We start from the raw sequence: 25,600 nt of genomic DNA, 5'->3' as shown, positions 1-25,600 counted from the left end.
CCTTTTGGTACGACCTTGTGCTATGGCACATTCCTTTTTAATTTGTTCATTACACAATCTTTCCCCCTTATCTGGCAAGCAAGATCTGGTGATGATCACAGCAAAGCCAGTCTGTCATTTTACTTCTCATCAGTGAGCTGAGCTGGTAACTAAGATCTCTCAGCTGCGCTGAGAGTGCCAAAGCCCAGGACAGGCTCAGTAGGAAGAGCTAGTCAGGTCTGATCAGGGACAGCTGCCTAATGAGACAAGCCTAGAAATGACAGATGTGCCTTGTCGTTCCTTCCCATTCTCCTGGAACAAGGAGAGGGTTCTAAGCTGTGGGGACTCCGGGTGGTGTGTATAACATCAAGTTAGCTGATGCTGCCGATGTTGGTACCACGCGATGCTCTGGCTTGATGATGCTCCAGCTTGGAACAGGATCACACAGCTCTGAGTCCGGCTTACGGTCCAAGTGATTATGCCACCCCGAGGTCTCTTGTTTCCAACCTAAAGAGCCTGGCACCTCTGGCCCATCTGAGACAAGTTCACTGTTAGCTTTGATGACCGGTCCTGTGGCTGAGCTAGCTGCATCTGCGTCAAAATTACTATTCCATTTTAATAATGACAGATGCCCGGTGACAACTTGCACTCTGATCTAAATTTATAAATCCACATTCATTATTTCAGCTTGTTTTTTTTTCTAATTTATGATCAAACAAGAATAGGAGCAAAACAGAAATGGAGCCTTCTCCAGATCCTAATACAAGTCTTCTTCCTGACTGAGGGGCACCCAGACCTCTACTGTGGGTGGGCTCACCAACCTTCAGAACCTGAGGGGCAGCCCAGACGAAGCCACCCTCGAATGCACCAGCAGTCAAAGCTTCTTCTAAAACATGCGCAGACCCGGCTGTATGCAGAGCAGTTGGCTCTAGAGGGGACTATCTCTCTTTAGACAGTCATTCTCATGTCCAATTTTACAAACGTCCAGACAGTGTCTGCCTCTCTCTGAGCTCACGCTTACAATGGAGTGGGTGAAATCACTCCCAGAAAAGGCCCAGCTCCTCATTCCTACCCGCCACTGAGTAAAATTCAACTCCCAGGAGAAGAGGGATGTGGGCTCCAGGTTTCCACGGTAGGAATCCCCACCCCACCCCCATAGTTACCCCAGTGCCACCTACAAAGGGCGGTCTCTCCCAGTGCTCCTATCACTCCCTGTTCCGAATCCCAGTTTCCAGCTGACACCACGCAGGCAAACAAGCCTGTCAGTGCGGCGACTTTGTAAACTGTGTGTTATGATAGAGGCTACCATGCGCTCCTGATTAGGTCACGTTCTAAAGCCAGCATCTACAGGAAATGCCCGTTTGGAATTCTAAGAAAGAAAAAGGCAATTGCCAGTAATTGAACGCTGGTTTGCGCTGCACATTTGTGCGTGTGCCCTGTGTTTTAAGACCGCCAACACTCATATAAAGCAGATGTTATTATTCCCATTCTATAAATGAGAAACCATAAAGTTTTGGTAACATGTTAACATCGCATAATTTGTGGCAAAGCCAGTATCTGAACCCAGATCTGATGCCAAAGTTGATTCATTTTCCAACACACACTGTCTCCCGGGGCCAAACCCAGAATTACACAAGAATGAAAGTCTGTGATGGCTTGCATTATTGCTTACCCAACATTCACATCCCTCCTCAGCTTTCTGCTGGTGGAATAGTTTGCCCCACCATTTGCACTGGACTTGATCATGTGATTAACTCCGGCCAATGAACTGCTAGCCTTAAGCGTGCCCAAATGATTGACTTTGGTTCTTATGCAATTCACTACAATAAATAAATATGGCCTGAGTAGCACCAGTTAAATGAGGATAAGTCTGTTTTAAATTAATCAAACCACAGTTGGCCTGAAGCCGTGTGACTTTCAAATAAAATAATGACGGTGACAAATAATTGCTGAGCCCAGCCAGGTGACACAGACTGGTGATCCAGGTGCTCGGGAGCTGGAGGCAGAGGATCACAATTCAAGGGCTGCCTAGGTCACAGAGTGGGTTCAAGGTCAGCCTGGGCAACTTGCTGAGATCATAACTTAAAAATCTTTTTTTTTTTTTGAGTAGAAGGAGGGCTGAGGACATAGCTCAGTGGAAGGGCACTAGCCTAGCATGTATGAGTTCTAGAGTCAACCCCCACTACCACAAGGTACACAAGATACCACTGCCACTCTTGCTGCTGTTGCTAATACTTTTGCTAGATAATGGCTGGGATTTTCCAGACTCAATGAGACAGATAAACTGCGAAGCTCAAGGTACTCCAAGTACAAGGAATCTATCATTAGGAGTAGATGGAGGACTCAGCTCCTTAGAAGAAATAGTGAGAGGTTTCAGAAAATGAAGACAGAAAGAAAGGAGAACCAGAGAGGGTGTCGTCTGCCTCTACTCGCTGCAGCTACTAAAATCCACTGAATGGAAAGGAGAGGGCGGGACTACGCTGGGAGGAAGATGAGCTCCTCCAGGTTGACATGGAGAACCAGACACAGTGCAGGCAAACAGAAGATCCCAGAGGGTAATGGGATGAATAGTTATGCCTTTTCCCTAGAAGTCCATGGAAGTCCCAGGGGAAAGATCACTGGACAGTACTACTAATAATAAAAGTCTCCTGAAGATCAGTAAGGGTGGGTACCACCATCATGTCTGAGTTACATTTGCACTACAGCTCAGAACAGCTCCTGACTCAGTAGGGAACTCTGAACATAGTCCTCTTCTTGTTCTCTGTCTTCAAGTTCCTTCTAGCTAAAACCACAGGTCATAGACGCTCGGAGAATCATGTAAGGAAAACTGAACATGCAATGAACCATTAAGTGAAGGTATTGATCAGATTCTCTACATCTGTGGCAAAATAACAGACATACACAGCTCAGGAAGCAGTGACTGGTTTTTATCTTTTGATTTTAGAGATTTCTACCCATGGTCAGCTGGGTGCCATCGCTGTGGACCTGAAGAAAGGACGTGGCATCACAGTAGGAACAAGAGGCAAGGCAAATCAGCTCACCTCATGGTTACAGGAGAGAGACCAAAAGGAAGGGCTGGGAAGCATAGGCACCCATCAAAGGCCCCAGTGACCTGCTTCCTCCAACCAGGCCTCGTCTTCCAGTGTTTCCATCTCTGCCCATTAACTCCATCAAGTCCATCAAGAGATTCATGCATTCATGAAGCCAGACCCATCAGACCTAATCACTTAATGTGTGCGCTAAGGTCAAGACTTTAAAACACGAGCCTTTTAAGGGGACATTTTATATCTAAAACATGACAGCGAGCCATTCTAAGCTGCATACAGTGTCCATATCAAAACATTTGAGAAGCTTCCCACATCCAAGGAAAGTCCAGACCAAGGAAACAAACAGGAAGAAAAATCAAATTGGGGGAGAAAGTCCAAAGAATTAACACATCTATAAGAAACCAAATAAGCAAAGAATAAATAAATGATTTTACATGAACTGTGTGTGTGTGTGTGTGTGTGTGTGTGTGCGTGTGTGTGTGTGTGTTTTTGCCCTTGCAATGAGGCAAGAAACAAAGCAAAATTCCTCTCAGTCTATAACTTTTGTTTGTTTGGGGAGCAACCTGATGTAAGAAATCATCTCCAAATGCAAGACCTAAAATTTAGTAATCATTCACAAATAATTTATTATATGTGACATTGTTACAGCTTATAAAACCTGCTGCAAGAAATACAAATTCCTAGGTATATCTGCTTAACAAGTATATAATTACTTTTCAGTGTGGTAAAACACCATGACAAAGGTAACTTACAGAACAGAGAGTTTATTGGGCTTACAGTTCCAGAGGGAGAAGAGACTCTCTTGGCAGGAAATCAGAGCAGCAGAGACAGGCAAAGCTGGGAGTTCACATTTCATACCACAAACAGGAAGCTGAAAGTCTGCCCCCACTGGTGTACTTCCTTAATTTAGACTGTACCTCCTAAAAACTGATAGAAGAGAAAGTGGGAAGTAGCCTTCAATGCATGGGCACAGGAGACCACTTCCTAAATATAATTCCAGTAGCACAGATACTGAAAAGAACAATAAATAAATGGAATCTCCCGAAACTGAGACACAGAGGACACAGTCAATAAGACAAAAAGGCGGGCTATTGAATGGGAAAAGATCTTCACCAACCCCACATCAGACAGAGGACTGATCTCCAAAATATATAAAGAACTCAAGAAATTAGACATTAAAATACTAAATAATCCAATTTAAAAATGGGGTACAGATCTAAACAGAGAATTCTCAACAGAAGAATCTCAAATGGCTGAAAGACACTTAAGGAAATGTTCAACATCCTTAGCTATCAGGAAATGCAAATCAAAATGACTCTGAGATACCATCTTACACCAATCAGAATGGCTAAGATCAAAAACACCAATGACAGCTTATGTTGGAGAGGACACAGAGTAAGGGGAACACTCTTCCACTGCTGGTAGTAATGCAAACTTGTATAACCACTCTGGAAATCAGTATGGTGGTTTCTTAGAAAATTGGGAATCAGCCTACCTCAAGAAATACCACTCTTGGTCATATACCCAAAGGATGTTCAATCATACTACAAGGACATTTGTTCAACTATGTTCACAGCAGCATTATTTGTAATAGCCAGAACCTGAAAACAACCTAGATGCCCCTGAACCAAAGAATGGATAAAGAAAATGTGGTACTTTTAAATTATGGAGTACCACTCAGTGGGGGGAAAAAATGACATCTTGAAATTTGCATGTAAATGGATGGAACTAGAAGAAACCATTCTAAGTGAGGTAAGCCAGACCCAGAAAGATAAGTATGGTATGTACACACTCATAAGTGGATACTAACTGTAAAGCAAAGGATAATGAGCCTGTAGTCCATGACCCCAGAGAAGCTAAGTAACAAGGAGAACCCTAAAAGAAACAGATATAGATCCCCCTGGGAAGGGGAAATAGACAAGATCTCCTGAGAAAATTAGGAGCATAGGGGTGGGGGGAGAAGGAAGAGTGGAAGGAAGGGGAGGAGAGGAGAGAGAACTTGAGGAAACAGGACGGTTGAGATGGGGAAAGACAGAGATGGAGAGCAAGGAAAGATATCTTGATTGAGGGAGCCATTATGGGGCTAACAAGAAACCTGGCACTAGAGAAATTCCCAGGGAACCACAATGATGACCCCAGCTAAAACCCTAAGCAGTAGTGGAGAGGGTGCCCGAACTGGCCATGCCCTGTAGTCGGATTGATGACTATCTTAAATGTCATCATAGAACCTTCATCTGACAACTGATGGAAGCAGGTGCTGAGCTCCCAAAGCCCAGTCAAAAAAGTGGGAGGAGTGAGAATACAAGCAAAGAGCTCAAGACCATGATGGAGACACTCACTGAAACAGCTTACCTGAGCTAATTAATGGGAGCCCACCAACTCTGGCCTGGCAGCAAGAGAACCACTATATGACCAAACTAGGCCCTCTGAATGTGGGAGACAGTTGGATGGCTAGGGAAGACTTTGGGGCCACTGGCAGTGAGACCAGAATTCATCCATCCTGCTTGTACTGGCTTTTTGGAACCCATTCTCTTTGCTCAGCCTAGATATAGTGGGGAGGGTCTTGGTCCTACCTCAAAGCAATGTGCTAGACTTTGTTGACTCCCCATGGGAAGCCTTACCCTCTCTGAGGAGTGGATCAGGGTGGGATGGGGGAAGGTGAAGGGAGCAGAAGTAGAGGAGGGAGTGACATCTGGGATTGATATGTAAAATGAGAAAAGATAGTTTTTTAAAGAATAAATTAAAAAATAACAAAAAAGATTTTTAAAAAATGAATAAATTCCAAAGGGAAAATGTCCCTTAATTATTAACTCCAAATGGCATAAATCAGTGAAAGGCAAAAAAAAAAAAAAAAAAAAAAAAAAAAAAAAAAAAAAAGATTGTCCCTCCTAAACCCACCCAAACAGTGTCACCAACTGGGGACCAACTGTTTAAACATCTAAGCCTACGGGGAACATTCTCATTCAAATCATCATGGGTAACAACATAAAGATTGCATGAAATCAGATTTAACATCAACATAATTATCTATAACAAATCCGGGCTCTAAGAATTTAGAGTAGGGCTTCCCAGAATCCTCTGGAAAATTTAGAGAATGCTTTCATAATTTTATAGTTCCAATTGCTAATGGCTACAAATGTAATGTTGTTGTTACAAGTACTTTTACTTCATCAACGAGCAAATCTGAGGTAAGAAACTGCTGGTAACGCTCGCTCTGCCTCTGCCCTTCCCGATTGCAGCACCACAGCTCACTAAAGCTAGACTGAAAACTGGAGAAAAAGGAAGTAAAATGAGAGGGGAAGGAAGACATGTCTGGTGAGAACCCCCAAAAGCTTAGGATAGCAATGGAAACAGAAAAATAAGCTTAGGCTGAATGGAGCAGCTTGCCTATCCTCCTAAAAAATTCAGCTGGAAACATAGCAAACTAAAGTTCACTTGGAGAACACCAAACCCATTCCCATACTTAAGATAAATATACAAGGTGGTGAGGAAAGTCAATGTCAAAAGCTATGCATGAGTAGCCTCGGACTAGACAGGAGAGAAACCATGAAAAGAGCAGGTGGTTCAGGAGCAGGCCCATTGTAGATGAGACTCTGTTTACTACAAAGGATGACACATGGCATTCAGAGTGAAAAGGCTGACTGTTGTGAAGACTGTTGGTGCATTCAGAGGAAAGTCCACTCATCCCAACCCATCCTGTCCCATTCCAACAGACTTCAAAATAAGTCTAGCTAGACCAAAAGCATATTTGTTTTTGTTTAGCCCATACACACACACACACACACACACACACACACACACACACACTTCAGGATAGAAATGAAATCACAAAGAAGCTAGGAGGTACAAGATTTATGGTCTGCCATTGCTGTGTAAATTTAAATTTTTCATATGAGAAACAGTCACATGAAAGAAAACATAATTGCTACTATAAATTACCCACAAGTCGCACGCCTGACAGGAAGGTAATTTATAAAAAAAAGTTAATAAATACAAAATGTGTTAAGTTCACTAATAGTTGACATTAATCTCTTTGTTAAATAAAGCCTAATTGGAACAGTAAGATAGCATTTTGATGCTAATTGAAGTGGATATTTTTCATATACTCTTGGTGTGAATGTTTTATTGCAACACATTTTGAAACAACTCAAAGAAGAGGTTACCCTTTGGTCCAGCATTACATTTTGTTCCAGAGTTTTCACTGCCAGAAATTTGTCCCTTTAAATACTAAGAAAATAGGAGGAAATATACCATACAAAATGTAAATGTAATAGCTCTAATTGAAAACATTAAAATATTACTGAAATGTCTAAAAGACAAAGACTGACAAAATTATACAGCTCAAAAGGTCCTGGATATCTGAATGTCTGTAATATAAAACACTTTATATTAGTTTGAGAAAATACTTGTCATAATATTAAATATAAAGTGAAATATTCAAATTATACAATAATATGATGTTTATGTGATGTAGGTGGGTCTTCTGTCTATGTGTTACTTTCATTGGTCAAATAAAGAGACTGTCTTGGCCTTTGATAGGACAGTAACTTAGACAGGCGGAGTAGACAGAACAGAATGCTGGGTGAAAGAAGCAGAGTCAGGCAGATGCCATGATTCCCCTTCCCAAGACGGACGCTGGCTAGACTCATGCCGGTAAATCATGACCTCGTGGTGGCATACAGATTATTATATATGGGTTAGTCAAGATGTGAGAGTTAGCCAAAAAGAGGCTAGAACTAATGGGCTAGGCAGTGTTTAAATGAATACAGTTTCTGTGTAATTATTTCGGGTTTAAACTAGCCGGGGAGCGGGGATCTCGGCAGGAACACAGCCCACCGCTCCTTTTACTATATTTATATCTTGATTAGTTTTTAAGTATATAGCAGGAAGACTAAAGGGAAAGACCCCAAAATGCTTTAACAGTGAAAGTCTTTGTGTAGCAAGAACCCTGCCCTCTCTGTCTTCCCAGAGTTCTCAAAGTGTCTATACTGACTGACAAGCACAAAGGACAGCCCAGGCTCAGACCTCTGGCTCTGACCTACACCAGCCATGTGCATTCAACAAATTACTTCCAGTCTGTTTCACTCCTGGAAAAAGAATTGAAGATGTTCTGTCACTTCCTACACATGACCAGTATGACGTTCAAAGGAGATGCTGTATGAAATATGCTTGGGAACACTTACTTAAGAGCAGACTAAAGGGGGGGGGGGTAATTATAATGGGAGAAAGACATTTACAAACACACACACACACACACACACAGAGAGAGAGAGAGAGAGAGAGAGAGAGAGAGAGAGAGAGAGAGAGAACAGTTTTATCAGAGGCAGCATAGGGTCAGTATATGTCATTGTTCTCATGCAATAATTTAGAGACAGGATGTAACCCACGTGAATTCTAGGACTCTTTCTCTCACATTCTTGGGCTGGCTCCTCCTGGATTAAATGCTTTCTTTGCTGTGCAGAAGCTTTTCAATTCCATGAAGGCCCGTTTGTCAGTTGTTGGCCTTATTTCCTGACCCTTTGGAGGCAGCCTTTAACCTAGTCTGTTTCTTGAAGTGTTTCACCCTGCATGTCCTCTAATGAGTCAGTGTCTGGGGCCTTCCATTAAGGCCTTTGAACCACTTGGAATTGATGGTCAGGCAGGGTGAGTGGCCCGGATCTAGATGCTCTCTTGTACCTGTGGCTGAGCAGTTGTCCCCAGCACGGTTTGTTGAAGAGCCCACCTTCCTTGCTCTGGATGCTCCTAGTATCTCTGTCAGATTGTGTAGCTGTCTAGGTTTCTACCCAGTGCTCATTCTCTTCCGTTGATCCGTGTGTCTGTCTACACCTGCACCACGCTATTTTAGCTTCTGAACACTGTAGGATAGCTTGAACTCAGATATGGAGACCTCTAACATAATTCTTTATTTTCTCAGGGATGGTTTGTCTACCCAGGGTCTTTTTTGCTTGTATATGAATGTTGAAATTTCTCGCCTTAGCTTTTGTAAAAAACGGAATTGGAATTTTCATGAGTATTGTGCTGCATCTATAGATTACTTTTGCTAATACAGCAATTTTTATAATAATTATTCTAATCCATGAGCATGGGAGTTTGTCTTCTACAGTTTCTTCCATCAGTGTTTTCAAATTTTCACCATGGACACCTTTTACATACTTGTTTACATTGAATCCAAAGTATGTTAAAGGCAACTGTGGGGGGGGGTTATTTTTTCCTTGCAACAAGTTTTCACTATATATCCCTAGTTGACCTAGAACTCATTAATGTAGACAAAGCTGGCCTTGAACTCACAGAGATCTGCCTGCCTCTGCCTCCCAAGTAGTGGTGTGAGCCACTAAACCTAACCTTCCCCATAATTTTTATCTCTATTCAGTAGATTTTTCTAAAAAAATATGCTGAAATACAGTATCCAAATAAGGATATTGCAGGGAATTAAAGAAGAAAAATTGAGCATAAATGAAGAATACATTACTAAAGAAGTTATGGAAGAATATATAAAATGGTGAACACATTGCCATGAGTTAGCATTAACATACACACAGGCATATGTGTGTGTATATATACATGTATGAACATAAATATATACATATATATGCTCACATGATGTGTTGTGGGCCCATCATCTCCATGGTAGAAGACTGTGAACCAGAAATGTGAGAACTAAAGAGTGAAACAGTATATTGTATCTCCCAAGTAAGAAGGTAGAGTAGGGACCTCTGTGTGAACTACAGGGGAATGTCAGAATGAACACACACTATTTCACAAAAGACCCAGGGACAACTGTGAGAAATATGCCTTTGTGTTGTGGGTCAGGAGAGTCCAAGAGACTTCTTAAACAATGTGAACAATTACCATTGTCCTAGTTGCCTTCCAGAACTTGAAGGTAAGACCTATTGCTGAAGATAGGAGGAATCGTAAGGTGGAACTGACCTAGAAGCTCCTTCCTCCCTGGAGACTAGTTCTCTTAGCATCTAAAGGTGCTATACAAGCTGCTAGTGGAGAAAAGCAATTAATAGTCGAACTCAGCTGTAAAGCTTACAGACCACAGCGATGACCAAGGGTGTAATAATGGCACTTATGTCTCGGGAATAACCAAGCGCTGTGTAATTGGACTTAAGACCTGCTCAATAGGAGGGAACCCATACCTAGTACTATAAACCTAGGCTACCACTTATGACTGGAGAGGTCATGAACCCTTAAGGAGAACCTACCACAGTCACTTTTATAAATTAATTTCCAAGTACGTTCTGAACATGTCCTTATATCCTATATGAGTGTGGCTCTCATTCCTCCTCAAGGAAACTGCTTTTCTCAGCAGATGGAGATCATCACAGAAACCACAGTTAGTCAAAATGTCAAGAAGAGCTCATTGTTGAGTGCCTATCCCCAACTGATACATTTATAACATAACCCATACACTTAGGGCTCAGGGAACATTGTGGAAAAGGGAAAGGAAGGATTGTTAGAGCCAAAAGAATAGGGCACCTGGGTGCTGCAAGGATCCAGACAGAACATTCATCTGGCAACAGATGGAGATAGAGACAGAGACCCACATGGGAGTACTGGACTGAGCTCCCAAGGTCCAGTTGAAGAGCAGAAGGAGGAAGAATATGACCAAAGGAGTCAGGACCACGACAGATTGATCCACCCACTGAGATGGTGTGCCTGAACTAGCGGGAGTTCACCAAAGCCAGCTGGACTGGGACTGAACGAGCATGGGATCAAACTGGACCCTCTGAATGTGGCTGACAATTGGGGCGGACTGAGAAGCCGATGATAATGGCACTGGGATTTGCCTCTACTGCATGTACTGGCTTTTTGGGATTCTAGTCTATTTGGATGCACACCTTCCTAGGCCTGGATGGAGGGGGGAGGGCCTTGGACTTCCCACAGGGCAGGGTTCCCTGCCCTCTCTTAGGACTGGACAGGGAGGGGGGAAGGGTGAGTGTGGGAGCGGGAGGGAAGTGGGAGGAGGGGAGGAAGTGGAAATTTTGATTCCTATTATTTATAAAGTAATAAAAAATTATCAGAGGAAAAAAAAAGAACAGGCATCTGCTATGAGACAGTGTCTTCTACATGTGACAGGGAATTGCACCCATGAAATCTTAACATCATGGCTACCTAAACAAGACCGGCACAATGACACCACCAGTTGACATTCCAAGGTGGATGTGGGGGGGGAGGGGGAACCTCACAAAGCCTCTCTAAATGAGAAGATACAAGCAATTAATGACTGATCAGAGAAAGAACTCAGTCTTCTCCAGGGATGAGCCCCCTAAAAGGGTATTCAGTCCCAGTCCTAAACAGATACACATGTGAGCAACACTAAATGGTCTCGTGTGTGTGTGTGTGTGTGTGTGTGTGTGTGTGTGTGTGTGTAAAACAGTAACGTTTAAAGAAGAGATCATGGATCTGAACAGTAAGATGGGATGAGTTGGAAGAAAGAGAAAGGGTGGTATGAATGTAAATACAGTACTCATAGATGAAATTCTGGAGAAAAAAATGAAACACCCAGGAATAAACCTAACCAAAGAGGCAAGAGACCTTGACTTAGTTAGGGTTACCATTGCTGTGATAAAACACTATGATCAAAGCAACTTGGGGAGGAATGGGTTTGTTTGGATTACACTTCCCTGTTGCTGCTCATCATCAAAGGAAGTCAGGACAGGAACTCAAACTGGGCAGAAACCCGGAGGCAGGAGCTGATGCAGTGGCCATGGAGGGTTGCTGCTTAATGGCTTGTTCCCCATGGCTTGCTTAGTCTGGTTTCTTATAGAACCAGGACCACCAGCTCAGGCATGGCACCACCCACAATGGGCTGGGACCTGCCCACCAATTAAGAAAATCCTCTACAGGCTTGCATATGGCCCGATTATATGGAGGCATTTTCTTAATTGTGGTCCCCTCCTCTCAGATGACTTTAACTTCTGTGAGGTTGATATAAAACTATCCAGCACAGACCTCTACCATGTAAACATCTAACACTGAAGACAGAAAGCTCTCTTGAGCTCAAGAATTGGCAAAATTAATCCTGTGCAAAGGCTATAGTACCAACAGCCATCTATAGAGTCAATGTGATCCTCATCCAAATCCAAAGGAGACAAATATCTAAAGTACAAAAGGAATGCTAAAATTCAAATACCAGAGCCAAAATCAAATAATTCAATCAATAGATGGACAAGTGAACTGAGCAAACAGTTCTCGAAGGAAGAAATACACGTGGCAAGTAAATATTCCCTTGCACTCAGCATCCTTTGATTCCAGGAAATAGAAAGGAAACCTGACCGGAGAGCTCCGATCTGGTGAGAAAGTGCAGAAAGAGGACGCCTGTCGCTGCTGCTGGGGATGCAAACTGGTGCTGTTAATGTGGCATCAGAGCGGAGGGTCCTCAAAACACTAGGAGGACTACCACATGTCCCAGTATGCCATTTCTGGGTACCCGGGAAGAACTCCAGCACCCCTGAAAATTCATATCGCCACAGCCACACTAGCCACGATAGCCGGAAAATGGGACCAGCCTAGGTGTCCACCAGCAGCCGAACAGACAGAGCTAGTGTGGCTCATACACAACAATGGAGTTGTGCAGTCCCCTTAAAAGGGCTGCCTGTTCTTCCACACCAACACCCATGTCTGACCACCCCAGACTTGCAGCCGGTGGCCTGAGAAAGTTCTCTTCTCTACAGAGAACCCCGTCTTTTGTACACCTTTAGGTGGCTTCTTCTCAAAAAGAAAAAAAAATCAATCATGACTTTTCAGGATAAAAATACAACTAGAGAGCATTAATATAAGTAAAATATATAAATAAAATCAGCTGGATTCAGAATGATAAACACTGAAGGTATTTAAATGTACAGTGTGTGTGTGTGTGTGCGTGTGTATGTATGTATGTATGTATGTGTGTGTAGGACGTGAAAATAGAAAAGCGACCCATGAAAGGAAGGAGGGGGAGGATAAAAAAGAGGAAGCCACAGAATGCATGGGACATGAAAGCAAGAGTGGGGACATTCTGCAGGGAAGGAGACCAGCCAGTGGGTGGAGAGGTCAGGGTGGATGAATGAGAACAAAGGACAACGCCACGTATGTGTGAAAACAACATAATGAAATCCATTACTTCGTGTGCTGACTTTAAACAAAAGAAATCTGGAAGGCATAAAAATAGAAATAGTCACTGAATATAACAAAAGAAGGCAGGGAAAGAGAAAAAAGAAAGAAGATGCGTGCCAGAGAAGAAATGCACCTGGGGGCAGTCACATGCACCACCGGAGATTTAAGAGCCCACAAATAAGAAATGCAATCAAAATTGCATAGATATAAGAGGAATAAAAATCCATTAGCTGATTCTGAAAATAATAGCAAGGGCATAATAAAAAACATAAGTAAAGGGAAAAAGCAAAATAAGAAACAAAGCAAATTTTACAAAAAAAGGAAATCCAACCCACAAAACCAAGGCATTAGGGTGGCCGCTTTCTGCACACCCAATACTGGAGCCTACCCAGCTGCTGGGGTGATCAGCTGAAGCTGGACAGTGTTCTGTTTCATCTAGTAAAACTGGTGCTGAGCCAAGAGGCCCAACAGCGCTGCCATCCTTCCCCCCTTTGCAGACCAGCACCCTTTCTGACCGCCTCAGATTTGCAGCCTGCAGGTGAGAAAGCTCTTACTCTTTCCAGAGAATCCTCTCATTTGTCCATTGTGAGGTGGTTTATCCTGGAGTGGCAATTTGACATTTAAGTGCTGCCAACGATCTCTGGGTAGTGCCCAAGGCTCAAAAAGGGGATGCCCCACAAGGGCTAGGAATAGTTTCCAGCAGGGAAGAAGGAGGCTGGATCATTATTTTAATCACCATGGATATGTTAGATCCATTTGAATTTTTAAATACTACATTATAATATTTCTTTCAATAGCTAATGAAAAGATAGACATTAAGTATCAAGGAAATGCTTATCAAACCCACACTGAGACACCGTTTCACATCCACTGGGGTAGCCACTATCAAAAACACAGGAAGGGACAAATATTCACATCCACAGACACACATACAACTATTATTCCTTCAATTAAAATTAAAACTACTTTGAGATTCCATCTCACCCCAGTGTGGTAGATAACCTTATGCCAACTTGAAACTAGCTAGAGTCATCTGAGGGGAGAGATCCTCAATTTAAAAAATGCCTCGGTAAGATTAGGCTGAAGTAAGCCTGTGGGGCAGTGGTTCTCAACCTGTGGGTCACGGCCCCTATGGGTATCGAATGATGCTTTCATAGGGGTCACCTAACACCATCGGAAAACATAGATATTTACATTGTGATTCATAGTAGTAGCAAGATTACAGTCATAAAGTAACAAAAAAGTAATTTTATGATTGGGGGTCACCACAACATGAGGAACTGCATTAAAGGGTCATAGTATTAGGAAAGTTGAGAGCCATTGCTATAGGGCATTTTCTTCATTATTGATTGACAGAGGAGAGCATAGTCCAGTGGCATCCCTGGGCCAGTGGTCCTGGGTTCAATAAGAAAGCAGGTTGAGCAAGCCATGGGGAGCAAGTCAATAAGCCACACTCCTTCATGGCCTCTGCATCAGCTCCTGCTTTCGGGTTCCTGCCCTGTGTGAGCTGCTGTCCTCGCTGCTTTTGATGGTGAGATGTTATATGGAGCTTGGAGAAAAATAAACCCTTTTTCCCAAGTTGCTTTTGCTCATGGTGTTTCATCACAGCAATGGTAAAACTAACCAAACACCCCAGTCAGAACGACGATCACCAAGAAAACAAACGCTAGCAAATGCTGTTGAGGGCGCGAGAAAGAAAAGCCTTATTCACTGTCGGTGGGAGAATAAACTGGTACAGCCACTGTGGAAGTCTGTGTGGCGTTTCTTCAAAGGACTTAAAATAGGACCACATATGACCCAGTCCTGGGAATATACCCAAAGACTCTAACTCAGCACAACACAGAAATACTTGAACATCTATGCTCACCACTGCTCGCTTTACAATAGGTAAGAAATGCCCAGAGACAGGTGAATGTGTGAAGATGTGACACATGTACACAACGGCATTTCATTCAATCCCCCCAAAAATGAAATCATGACACTTGCAGGAAAAAGGATGGATGGGTGGAGCTTAGAATTATTGCTTTAAGTGAAGTCACCCAGACTCATGTTTCCTCTTACATGAAGACCCTGGACTTTTAGTTACTATATATATGCGTATATATGTATATGGGGATCATGAAAAAGGGGAACTAGCCAGAAAGGAAAGTGGGGGTGGAGGAGAATCATAGGAAAGCAGGATCAGCAAAAACAAAGAGTGTATAAAATGCTATAATTAAATTATTTTTAATGACAATTAAACATTAACTTAGGACTGAGGAAACTGAGTTCAAATCCCCAATATCCACATCAAAGTTTGGTGTGGGCAAGAATGCCTGAAACTCAACCACTGAGGGGTTGGAGACAGGAAAGATTTCAGGGACTTACTGACCAACCAGTCTAATCAAAAGCTATCAAGCTCTGGTTCAGTGGAAGACTGTCTCAAGGGAACCCGACAGACGGTTAGAGCAAGACATTCGGACTGGAATAACGTGTATCCATACACAGAGATGAGTGTATACCACACATACACACACATGAATTAATTTCATTCTCTCTGTGTGTCCGTCTCTGTCTCTGTTTCTCTCTCCCCGCTTGGTTTTATGAGTGAATGTGGAAGCCAGAGGTCAGTGTTAGGTGTTTCCTTCATCACTCCGTTGCTCTTAAGTCTTATCTTTTGAGATCTGGAGCTTACTGACCATCTAGACTGGCAGACCAGCAAGCTCCACAGCTCCTCCCACCTCCCCAGCATGACAATTACAGGTGTCCAACAATATTCAACCTTTTCACACGAGTGTTGGGGTTGACGTTGGGTCCTCATGCATGTTCAGGAAGTACTTAACCAACTAAGATATTTCTCTGTGTCCAAAAAAAATTTTTTTAAAGCCGTAAGGAAAAAAAAGTTCCATTAAAGAAGAGAGATGACATCACGCTAAATGAAAAGGAAAAAAAGTCAGTCACAGAACAGACACTGTGAAGAGATGGGTGATATGGTTTAAGAGTATTTCCTAAACTCTTACGGTGAGACCTAACACTTGAATGTGATACTATTAGAGGTCAGAGTTTTGGGAAAATGATAATGTCGTAAGGCCAGGTGAGGTGCCACCAAGTCTGATGACTTGAATTTAATACCCAGGACCCACCTGGAGTAAAGCAAAAACCCACTCCTGCAAGTTGCCCTTTTACCTTCAAATGTGCATTGTGGCACAGGTGTACACACACACACACACTATGATTTACAAACTATCCTTTATCTTGGCTGCAGAATGGTCCTTTTGTCTTATTTTTGCTTTGTTTATGGACTAGGGTGGAGCCAGACTTTAAAAATCAAATACATAGAATTCAAAGTCAGTAAGTAACCCCTGGAACTTTCTCTCAGATTGGCAAGTGGGTTCTCTAAGTAGTGCTGTCTAAGTCTTCCCTGGAAAGGCTGTTTTCTACCCAATGAAGATAAAATGATCTCCTAAGGAGTCAGACTCCACCCACCCTGTTGGAGGTTTGGGAGACTGAGGATGTTAAATTCCTGCAGCCGCCGGTGTGGTAAGAGAGGAGAAGGAAGAACGACAATAAAATAAAATAAAATAAAATAAAATAAAATATGCTCCTGGAGCCCAGGTGAGATTGGAAACCACACATTTTCTAAGGCAAAGTCATCTGTCAAAGATGTCAGGACAGTTTTTGAGTGGAAGAAGTCAACTTTGAAAGGCTGGCATTTCTGGGGCATTGTGATGGAGAGGCAAGGTCGCATAAACACCTCCCCCCCCCCCCCCCCGCCAAATTTGGAGCACATGATTACTAAGATGAAGACGTGCCGAACACTTCATTCTCAGAAAATATTTTTATTCATACTGCAACTTGTCTGTTCCCAAAGCTGAGACGAACGAGGGCAGCTGTGGAAATGCTAGCTACATGGACAGATGTTTCCTTTGTCACCCAATGTCAGGTGCTATAGCTTGTATGTGACTCCCCCGAGCACACAGGAGGTAGGACTTGCTAAGGGATGAACAGGTCAAAGGGACTCTGCCCCTGTGAATGAATTTATGACGTTATCGTGGGTGTGGGTTAGTAACTGTGAGGGAGGACTTGATATGAAAGCAAACCTCTCCCCCGCTTGCCTTTCAGCCTTCTTCCCTGGTAGGACGCAGCATAAAAGCCCCTTCTCCATGCCAGCTACAGGCTCTTAGATTTCTCAGCTTTGGGAATCATAAGCCAAATACATCCCCGTCCTTTATAAATTATTCAGGTATTCCGGCATAGCAGCAGCAACAGCAGCAACAGCAGCAGCAGCAGCAAACAGACCAGGACCCCAGGGAACGCACAGGTCAAAATCCAGTCCCATTTGTAACAGCTGACAAGGTTTGGGGAGTGGGTGACAGCACATGTTCTCCATCCTGATCGAAGCCCCCACTGGTTGGATTTCTGTGGCTGTGATAAATACCATGACCTCCTTGGGGAGGAAAGGGTTCATTTCATCTTCAGAGCTTCGAGACCATCAAGAAGGGAAGTCAGGGGAGGAACTCCAGGCAAGAACTGATGCAAAAGCCATGGAGGAACACTGCTTACTGGCTCGCCCTCCATGCCTTGCTCAGCCTGTTTTCTTATACCCAAAACCACATGCCCAAGGGTGGCATTGTCCACAGTAGGCTGGGCCCTCCTACATCAGTCATTAATAACAACAACGACAAAATGCTCCACCGTCTTGCCTACAGATCAGTAGTGTGACAGAGACAATTCCTCAGGTGGTGTTCTGGTTTCCCAGATGATTATGACTTGTGTCAAGTTGACAAAGAAGAAGGAGGAGGAGGAGGAGGAGGAGGAGGAAAGAGGAGGAGAAGGAAGGAGGAGGAGGAGGAAGGAAGAAGAGGAGGAGGAGGGGGAGGAGGAAGAAGAGGAGGAGGAAGAAGAAGAAGGAGAAGGAGAAGGAGAAGGAGACGGAGACGGAGACGAAGACGAAGACGAAGACGAAGACGAAGACGAAGACGAAGACGAAGAAGAAGAAGAAGAAGAAGAAGAAGAAGAAGAAGGAGAGAAAGAAACTATCGGCACAATTAAGCACCAACCGTTTTCTCAAATTAACTGGACATGTCTCCTTCATGATCAGAAACATGTGTCAGTTACCTAGAGCAGTGCTAGGTAGTGGACATTCCTCCCTGGCTATAGTCTCTGGCACATGAAGAATTTGAGTACGCAAAATGTGTGTCAGGTATGGGCTTTCTGAACTGCTGTCCTGCCATTAGCTCCATCTCATAGCCTAGCTGACCACACAAATGTCCTTCTCCTCCTGAGCCCTGGCAATGCTGTTCAGCTTCTTTCCTACACCCAAGCAGTCGCCCTTACCTTGTACTGAAGCTAGAAGCCTGATTAATAACTACAGTTGAGTGGGAGGGTAGAGGCAGGCACTGGATCCCTCAGGCTTCTGTCTGAATTCTCTTTCTATTGTGGTGGGAAAGCACCATGACCAAGGCAACACAGAGAAGACAGGGTTTATTTGGGCATTATTATCCTTTTGGATGGATAAGAGTTCATCACCGTCACGGTGGGGAAGCTGGCAGTAGTAAAATGGTGATGGGAGCAGCAAGCTAAGAGTTCACATCTTTTTGTTTTTGTTTTCAGGAGAGGTTTTCTCTGTGTAACAGACCTAGCTGTCCTGGAACTAGTCCTGTAGACCAGGCTGGCCTCGAACTCACAGAGATCTGCCTGCCTCTGCCTCCCGAGTGCTAAGATTAAAGGCATGCATCACCACCACCCTGCAAGAGTTCACATCTTAAACTGTAAGCAGGAAGCAGAAAGAGTGAACAGGGATTGGTGGGAGGCTTTAAAACCTCAAAGCTCACCCCAGGTGACATTCTTCCAAGTAAGGCCACAACTCCTAAGCCTCTTTAAATGTCATCACTGGCTGGAGACCAAGTTACCTAAACACCTGAGGATATGGCGATGTCTCATTCAAACCACAACAATTTCTAAACAGCTGAGGTGCCATGCTGTGCTGCGTCATGTAATAACCAGACAGGACCTTCCTTCCCCGTCTTTACTGAGTGTCTAGCATTTTGCCATTTCATCAGCCCCAAAGGAATTCCCATCTCTTGGCTTTCTGAGTACAATTCCATTACTGGCTTTCTGAATCATAGCTCCCTTTCTTCATGATTTGTGACCTCATTCACTAGACCACATTCCTGAATGAAAAATGAGGCTCCCTCAGCCTCCATAAAAGTCCCTGTTTAGCCTTGACCCTCACAAGGACAGGCTCATCCTGCAAGTACAGCTTACATCACAAGAAACAAAGAGCGCTATCCTGAGAACCGCAGGGACCCCCAGCTAACCCAGGCAATAAAGTGGCTCAGCCTGCCTTAGATCTAACCCCAGCAGTAGCACGGATAGGGCCACATCTCTAGATTGTTCCCAAGTCAGTAAGCACATATCACTTAGATCCCATGAGTGAGGCATTTAAAGCAGTCTTTAGACATACCCACTCACTGTGAAATTCCAGTGGGCACATCCTCATACCACAGAAACAATACAAAAGATATGGGTGGCCTCTACTTCGCCTTTACTTCCAAACTGCGTGGCAGACCACTTGAAATGATTAAGGTTATAAGTGCCGCTGCTCCTTCAGGAGTCCGGGTACCTGGAGGAAGTCTCCCTTTCAGTTTCCTTGAATTCCAAGTCACTGCGCCATCAATATCCTCTGTGGAAAAGGTAGAGAATTCTAGACACTCTGTTCTCTCAGCAAAGGCGTGGAATCTGAAACATGAAGGGTGTTCTGTGTTAGGCACCATGCCCGTCAATGCTTCCGTTGATTTGCTGTCTTTGGTGCTCCAAATCTTGGTTTTGTTTCTTTTGTTTTCTCAGGATTGGGTCTCACTATGTTGCCCTGAAATTCTAGGCTCAAGCAATCCTTCTGCCTCCATCTCCCAAGTAGCCGTGACTAAGGTATACAATGCCACACCCAATTGCAAGCCTCTTTAGAACTTCCTATTCTCTGATTTCCCTATGCCTTGTCTTGTCAACTTTCATGATCAAAGCCAGGCAGAGAGATGGCTCAGATCAGTTTGTTGAGTAAGCATGGGGACCTGGGTTCAGATCCCCAGCTTATAAAGCCCACATATAAAGCAAGGATTGGAGCATATATCTATGATCTCAATACTGATGAGATATAGACAGATTCCCAGAGCTTGCTGGCCAGCCAGCCTAACTGAATCAGCGAGCTTCAAGTTCATTGAAAAGACTTGTCTCAGAAGATAAGGTGGCAAGTGACCAGGAAAAATGTTCAGCATTGACTCTGGCCTCCATATAAAGCTAGATGCACATACACAAGAATGGTTTGCGACTTTTAGCAGTGATGTGGCTTCTCATTATATTATTTAGTTCAACCCAATGGTATTTCTTGATCATAGGAAAATGGTAGTTTGTGTTATTTTGTCTCTAAGTCTCTATCACATTAACATAGCTTTGATGGCCCAGGCATCAAATGGGGGAGCCCCACTAGCAGCCAGTAGCACCGACTGGCTCAACACTGAAAGCTGGGGGTACAGCCAAGCTTGACTAATTTGCCTATTGCTGAGTGGCCTCAGTCAAGCGTAACTCGGCAAACACATACTGCCCCAGGTTTTGAGCTTAAGAGCTTATGAAAAGAATTCCTGTGTGGGCAAGTTTTGGGGGCCTGCCAGCTCCGAGTGTGGTCCAAGGAACAGCAGCAGTGTCGCCTGGGAGCTGGTGAGAGATCCGTGATCCTGCCTGGACCTGCTGAGTCAGCACATGACTTTAACAAGATCCCCAGAGGATTTGTCTGCACGTTGAAGCTTGCGGCTGCTGGTGTGGCACACCACGATGGGCCTGCCTCTCTTTTTCTTTCTCCCTCCCCCTTCTGTACAGTTGGATCCCAGGCCCTTACGTACACCAGGGAGCTACATCCTCAGCCCTGAAACTGCTTCTGAAACTCCTTCCTGGAACCCAGAAAGTCAGTGATAGGACATTAACTTCCGATTCCCAAAGGTGATCTCTGATTCTTAGGTGATGCTCAGAGATCAGCCTCCGCTTGTCACTGCTCATTCAACTCAGGGATTCCTGCTGCCGGACCACTTGGAGTCGACAGATGGACAAACAGAAGTGGAAGCTGTCTCGGAGCCTCCTGGATTGTGGAAAGACTATCATTTCCTACAGAGTTTCCGGTGAGACTGGCACTCTGACTTCATGGCAGTGAACAAGACAGCCTCATTCATTCCTGCGGCCCTGAGGTCCCTGAAGCTGGGGCACCCAGCCTTGCTATGTCTGCCTCCTGTAGGCACCTTGCTGAGCAGAAAGGGTCAGCTCTCTTCCTTTGGTGACTGCTCAAGGTGGTGGTGGTGGTGGTGGTGGTGGTGGTGGTGTGTGTGTGTGTGTGTGTGTGTGTGTGTGTGTGTGTGTATGTGGTGAGGGGCAGGGGGCGGTCTGTCCTGGCAAACCCTGAGTGCCAAGGCCTTGGATGACTAGAACTTTCTACTCTCTAATCTCTTCTTCAGATTAGAAAAGGGAACAGGGCAGACGTTCTAATCTCTAATGGGATGAGACACAATTATGAAAGGCTCTTTGGAGAGTACTTCTATTATCATAGCACCCACACCCACGCTGATGGCTCCACACGAACACAGTCTTGGACATTAGGGAGGTGAGGATCAGAGTCCAGTTGGAGAGCTCATGGCCTAGGCAGCCAGCAAACTAAACCCAGAAAGACGTTGCTGTTTCCAGTTGGATATTCACTGCCCTCTAGCTGGGTCCAGAAGCCCAGAGCACAAAGGAATGGCAGAAGGCATGGTGTGTTTGAGGCCACAACACAACAGGCAGAAGCGCTAAGGGTTGTGCGTCGGGCTCCTTTGTGAGGGTCCAGAGCACACAGAGGATGGTACACCTCCCCCTGAACATTTCATGCAAACCCGCCACCCTGCAAGAGATGGTCTGAAAATGCAGCAGATGAATCAGTGCTGCCTGTGGCATGTTGTTCCCTGGGCGCTGAACCTCCTGGAGAAAGTTCCCTGGGAGATGGGAGGCAAGGACTAGCTAGAGAGGGAATCCTGCCAGCTGCCTTTCTACCCTGGAGAGAGTGGATGAGGAGCCTCTTTTTGTGTATTTGGGGATACTCAAGATCCGAGGGCCAAAGCCCTGTGCCTGGTGATTTCAAAGTGGTGGAAGAGTTTCCAGAGTGGTGAGTTCAGATTCTCATGGGTCTTGTTGCACATGACAAATCCTGACCCTCTTCATGGAAAATCGGGGTCCCTGGAGCTGTGGGCAAGGACAGCCTTTCCACCAACTCTATCAGGCAGAATGGTGGTGAAAATATGTATTTCTGGCTTGCCTTTGGTATCAATAAAGGCTAAGTCCAGGCCTCGATATCACTAACAATTTCCTCTTATTTAACATACAATAACCTGGATGTTTTTTTTAAAAAAAAAAAGATTGGCTAATATAAAGAACTGCAGGGAGGTATGGATGCAGAGCTATCTCCAATTGTCCCTGTCTGGCGCTGAAGTGACAACTGTCCTGAGCATGAGACCCTGTAAACTCCAGACAGTACTTCCTATCTCTAGGAATTAGCTGACTAGGGCGGGGAGCAATCTCTACAGTCCTCAAGACTCCAAGACATCAGAACAGAAGAACTGGATTGCTGTATAATGAAGAAACGGGTATATGAACCATGGGGACTGTACACAGGGACATACTGCGCAAGCCTCTAGATTGTAAGTTGGCCACCCACGCTCAGGCCCTCTCGAGTCCATTGTCAGCCTACCTGCTGTTGGTCTTGGCGCTCAGATCTTTTAGGAAAGCTACAGTTTCTTCTCGTCTGGCATTGAAGGACACTGTGCAGACTGGATATGGGATCTCTAAAACCCTCTGGAGAAGAAGCTCCTGAGACTCCTTTGGAACATCCCCCACCACGAAGTAATAAATGGCTTCAATCTGCAAGACAGAGGCACCGATGACAACGCTTATTAGCCCGTCATATACCCCAGACTTGCGCCACGTGCATCAGCAACACATTTCCTAATTGATGCAAAAAAAAAAAGAGAAGACAGAACGAATAGAAGCTATGGTCAGTGTCCCATGATGGCACTGAGATACAAGGTCAGCAACTGAATCATTCAAGGTCTCTTGACAATAGCCATGGTGCTGTGGGAGAATGCTTTTGTACACTGTAAAGATTTGTCACTCGTATTGGTTTAATAAAACGCTGATTAGCCAGTAGCCAGGGGCAGGAAGTATAGGATGAGCAATTATACTAAGAGAATTCTGGGAAGAGGAAAAGCAGAAAGCAGACACCAGCCAGGCGCAGAGGAAACAAGATGAGAATGCTGCACTGAGCAAAGATAGCAAGCCACATGGCTAAACATAGACAAGAATTATGGGTTAATTTAAGTTATAAGAGCTAGTTGATAATAAGCCTAAGTTAACAGGTCAAGCAGTTTATAATTAGTAGAAGCCTCTGTGTGTTTCTTTGGGACTGAATGGCTGTGGGACCAGGCAGGAAAGAAACTTGTGTCTATACCATAGTCCTTAGGTGCTGCACAACGAATATAGTTGGCAGATCTGGAGAGCAGTTGCCTCAGACCTACAGGTACACAGACAGAGAGGCAAGGTTGTTTTCCAGAAACAAAGAAAGTTTGGGTCCAAACAGCCACTGAGGGCAGGGAGCACAGTATTATCCACTTCCCCAGGAGGTGCAGAATTCTGCAGCACAAACTCATCTATTATCAGTCTGAGGTGGGATGCAGAAGAGAGGGTGTATTCCCAGTTGGTTCATCCTCTGCTCTCTCCTCACTAGGGAAACACATGCCTGGGGAGATGAGGCCATCCTGATTCCATGCTGCTGGTCAAGAGAAGGATGTGCCCACCTGGCTCTGCTCCACACAACAGGGCCAGAACACAATGCCCAGTGGACTATCCATGTCAGAAGCAATATACAAACAAGCACACCCACATACCACATACCACACTCACACATACCCCCACACCAGACCCCCCACACCACACACACACTGCATATACTGCACACGCAAACACACCACAACACATATATAACACATAATTAACACACATACCACACACCACACTCACACATACTACCCCACACACCATATCACACATGCATACCACACACACTGCTTATACTGCATGCATACAACAACACATACATATACGTAATTAACACACATACCACTTATCACACATACACCAAACACAACACATGCACTACACACCACCCCTGACACACACACCATACCACACAGACACACACCTCACCCCATATACACCACACCCCCCACACCATACAACATAGTACATATACACCATACCCCCATACATACACACACACAAACCATACTACAGATACACCACACACACTATAATCACCACATGGTAACATTACACACATACACATATACCATCACCACCACACAGACACACACCACACAAACACAGACTACAATACACCTTTATAGGTTGGTGTACATTAATTATACAAAATACCGAATTTCATTACATTGTTTCCATGTATCTTCTTGGTATATATAGTCTGATTACTTCTACTCTCTCTGTTACCCTCTCTTATCTCCCAGCTTGTTCCTTGTTCCCTTCCTGATGTAGATTGGATGTGAAATGTTCCCCACTGACTCATTTGTTTTAACACTCAGTCCCTGGCTGGAGACACAGTTTTCAAAAGTTCTAGAAACCCTAAGAAGTAGGGCCTTGCTGAGGCTAGTGGGTCACTGGAGGCAGGCTTTGAGGTTTCGTGGTCACGTTCCACTTCCTGTCTGCTCTCTATTTCCTGACTACTATAAAGCATGTCACAGTCCTGCTTCCATTCCTTCCCTGCAGTGACGGACAGTAGCCCTTCTTAAACTGCGAGCCGAATAAACCCTTCTTTTGCTGAGCATTCTGTCACAGCAGTGAGAAAAGTAACAGACACACCTCTTCTGCGGGCACTCGCCCCAGTTTGAGCATCTGTGAGAGAAAACATGCAAGGCTCATCTTAATGAAAATGACTTACTTCCTTGATCACAGTGACATGCCCATCTTAATCCGGGGATTTTGGGAGATGCACATCTTACCAAAAATAAGTGTTCTTGGCATAACCTAGGGATATGTAAAGCCCACCAAAGAGACCCATGAAATGTGTCCTCAGTAGCACCCCACTAGATCTTCTCCTGACATGAATGCATGAACTCAGGCAAGTGACCTATCTTTAGATCAAAATGAGACAACACAATTTATCCTTGTGGCTTGGTTTTCTGAACTTTGGGATCTACACTAATGTGTATATGTATATTTTACAGAAATCTCTGAAAGTACCAATCAAAGCAAATCAGGAATACACACCATCTGAGCCTGTCCCTCAAAATCACCTTAATGGATCACTCCCACATAGAACTGGGTAGAGGCCTCCACAAACGCACTGTGAGAGTGAGAAGCAGGCATCCTAGGGCCCATGACTTATTTATGCATTAACCTCAACCCCTTATGAG

The 25,600-nt window shown here is 44.3% G+C and overlaps 1 protein-coding gene across 8 annotated transcripts in view; it reads right to left on the bottom strand.

The window, feature by feature from the left end:
• Positions 1-25,600, bottom strand: part of Vwa3b (von Willebrand factor A domain containing 3B) — a 189,668-nt gene that overhangs the window by 124,370 nt on the left and 39,698 nt on the right. For all 8 annotated transcript variants that reach the window (XR_015735457.1, XM_087898072.1, XM_087898074.1 and 5 more), the window contains 2 exons: positions 22,867-23,036; positions 19,732-19,847 (listed from right to left, as the gene is read on the bottom strand). Coding sequence is in view for 7 of the 8 variants with exons in the window: in XM_087898072.1 (XP_087754198.1) it covers positions 19,732-19,847; positions 22,867-23,036 (286 nt within the window). In the remaining variant the exon portion in view is untranslated. The remainder of the gene's footprint in view (positions 1-19,731; positions 19,848-22,866; positions 23,037-25,600) is intronic.

Source organism: Myodes glareolus, chromosome 18 (genome assembly GCF_982192425.1).
Source record: "Myodes glareolus chromosome 18, mMyoGla1.1, whole genome shotgun sequence".
Taxonomy (NCBI): domain Eukaryota; kingdom Metazoa; phylum Chordata; class Mammalia; order Rodentia; family Cricetidae; genus Myodes; species Myodes glareolus.
This window is presented reverse-complemented; position numbering and strand designations above follow the sequence as displayed.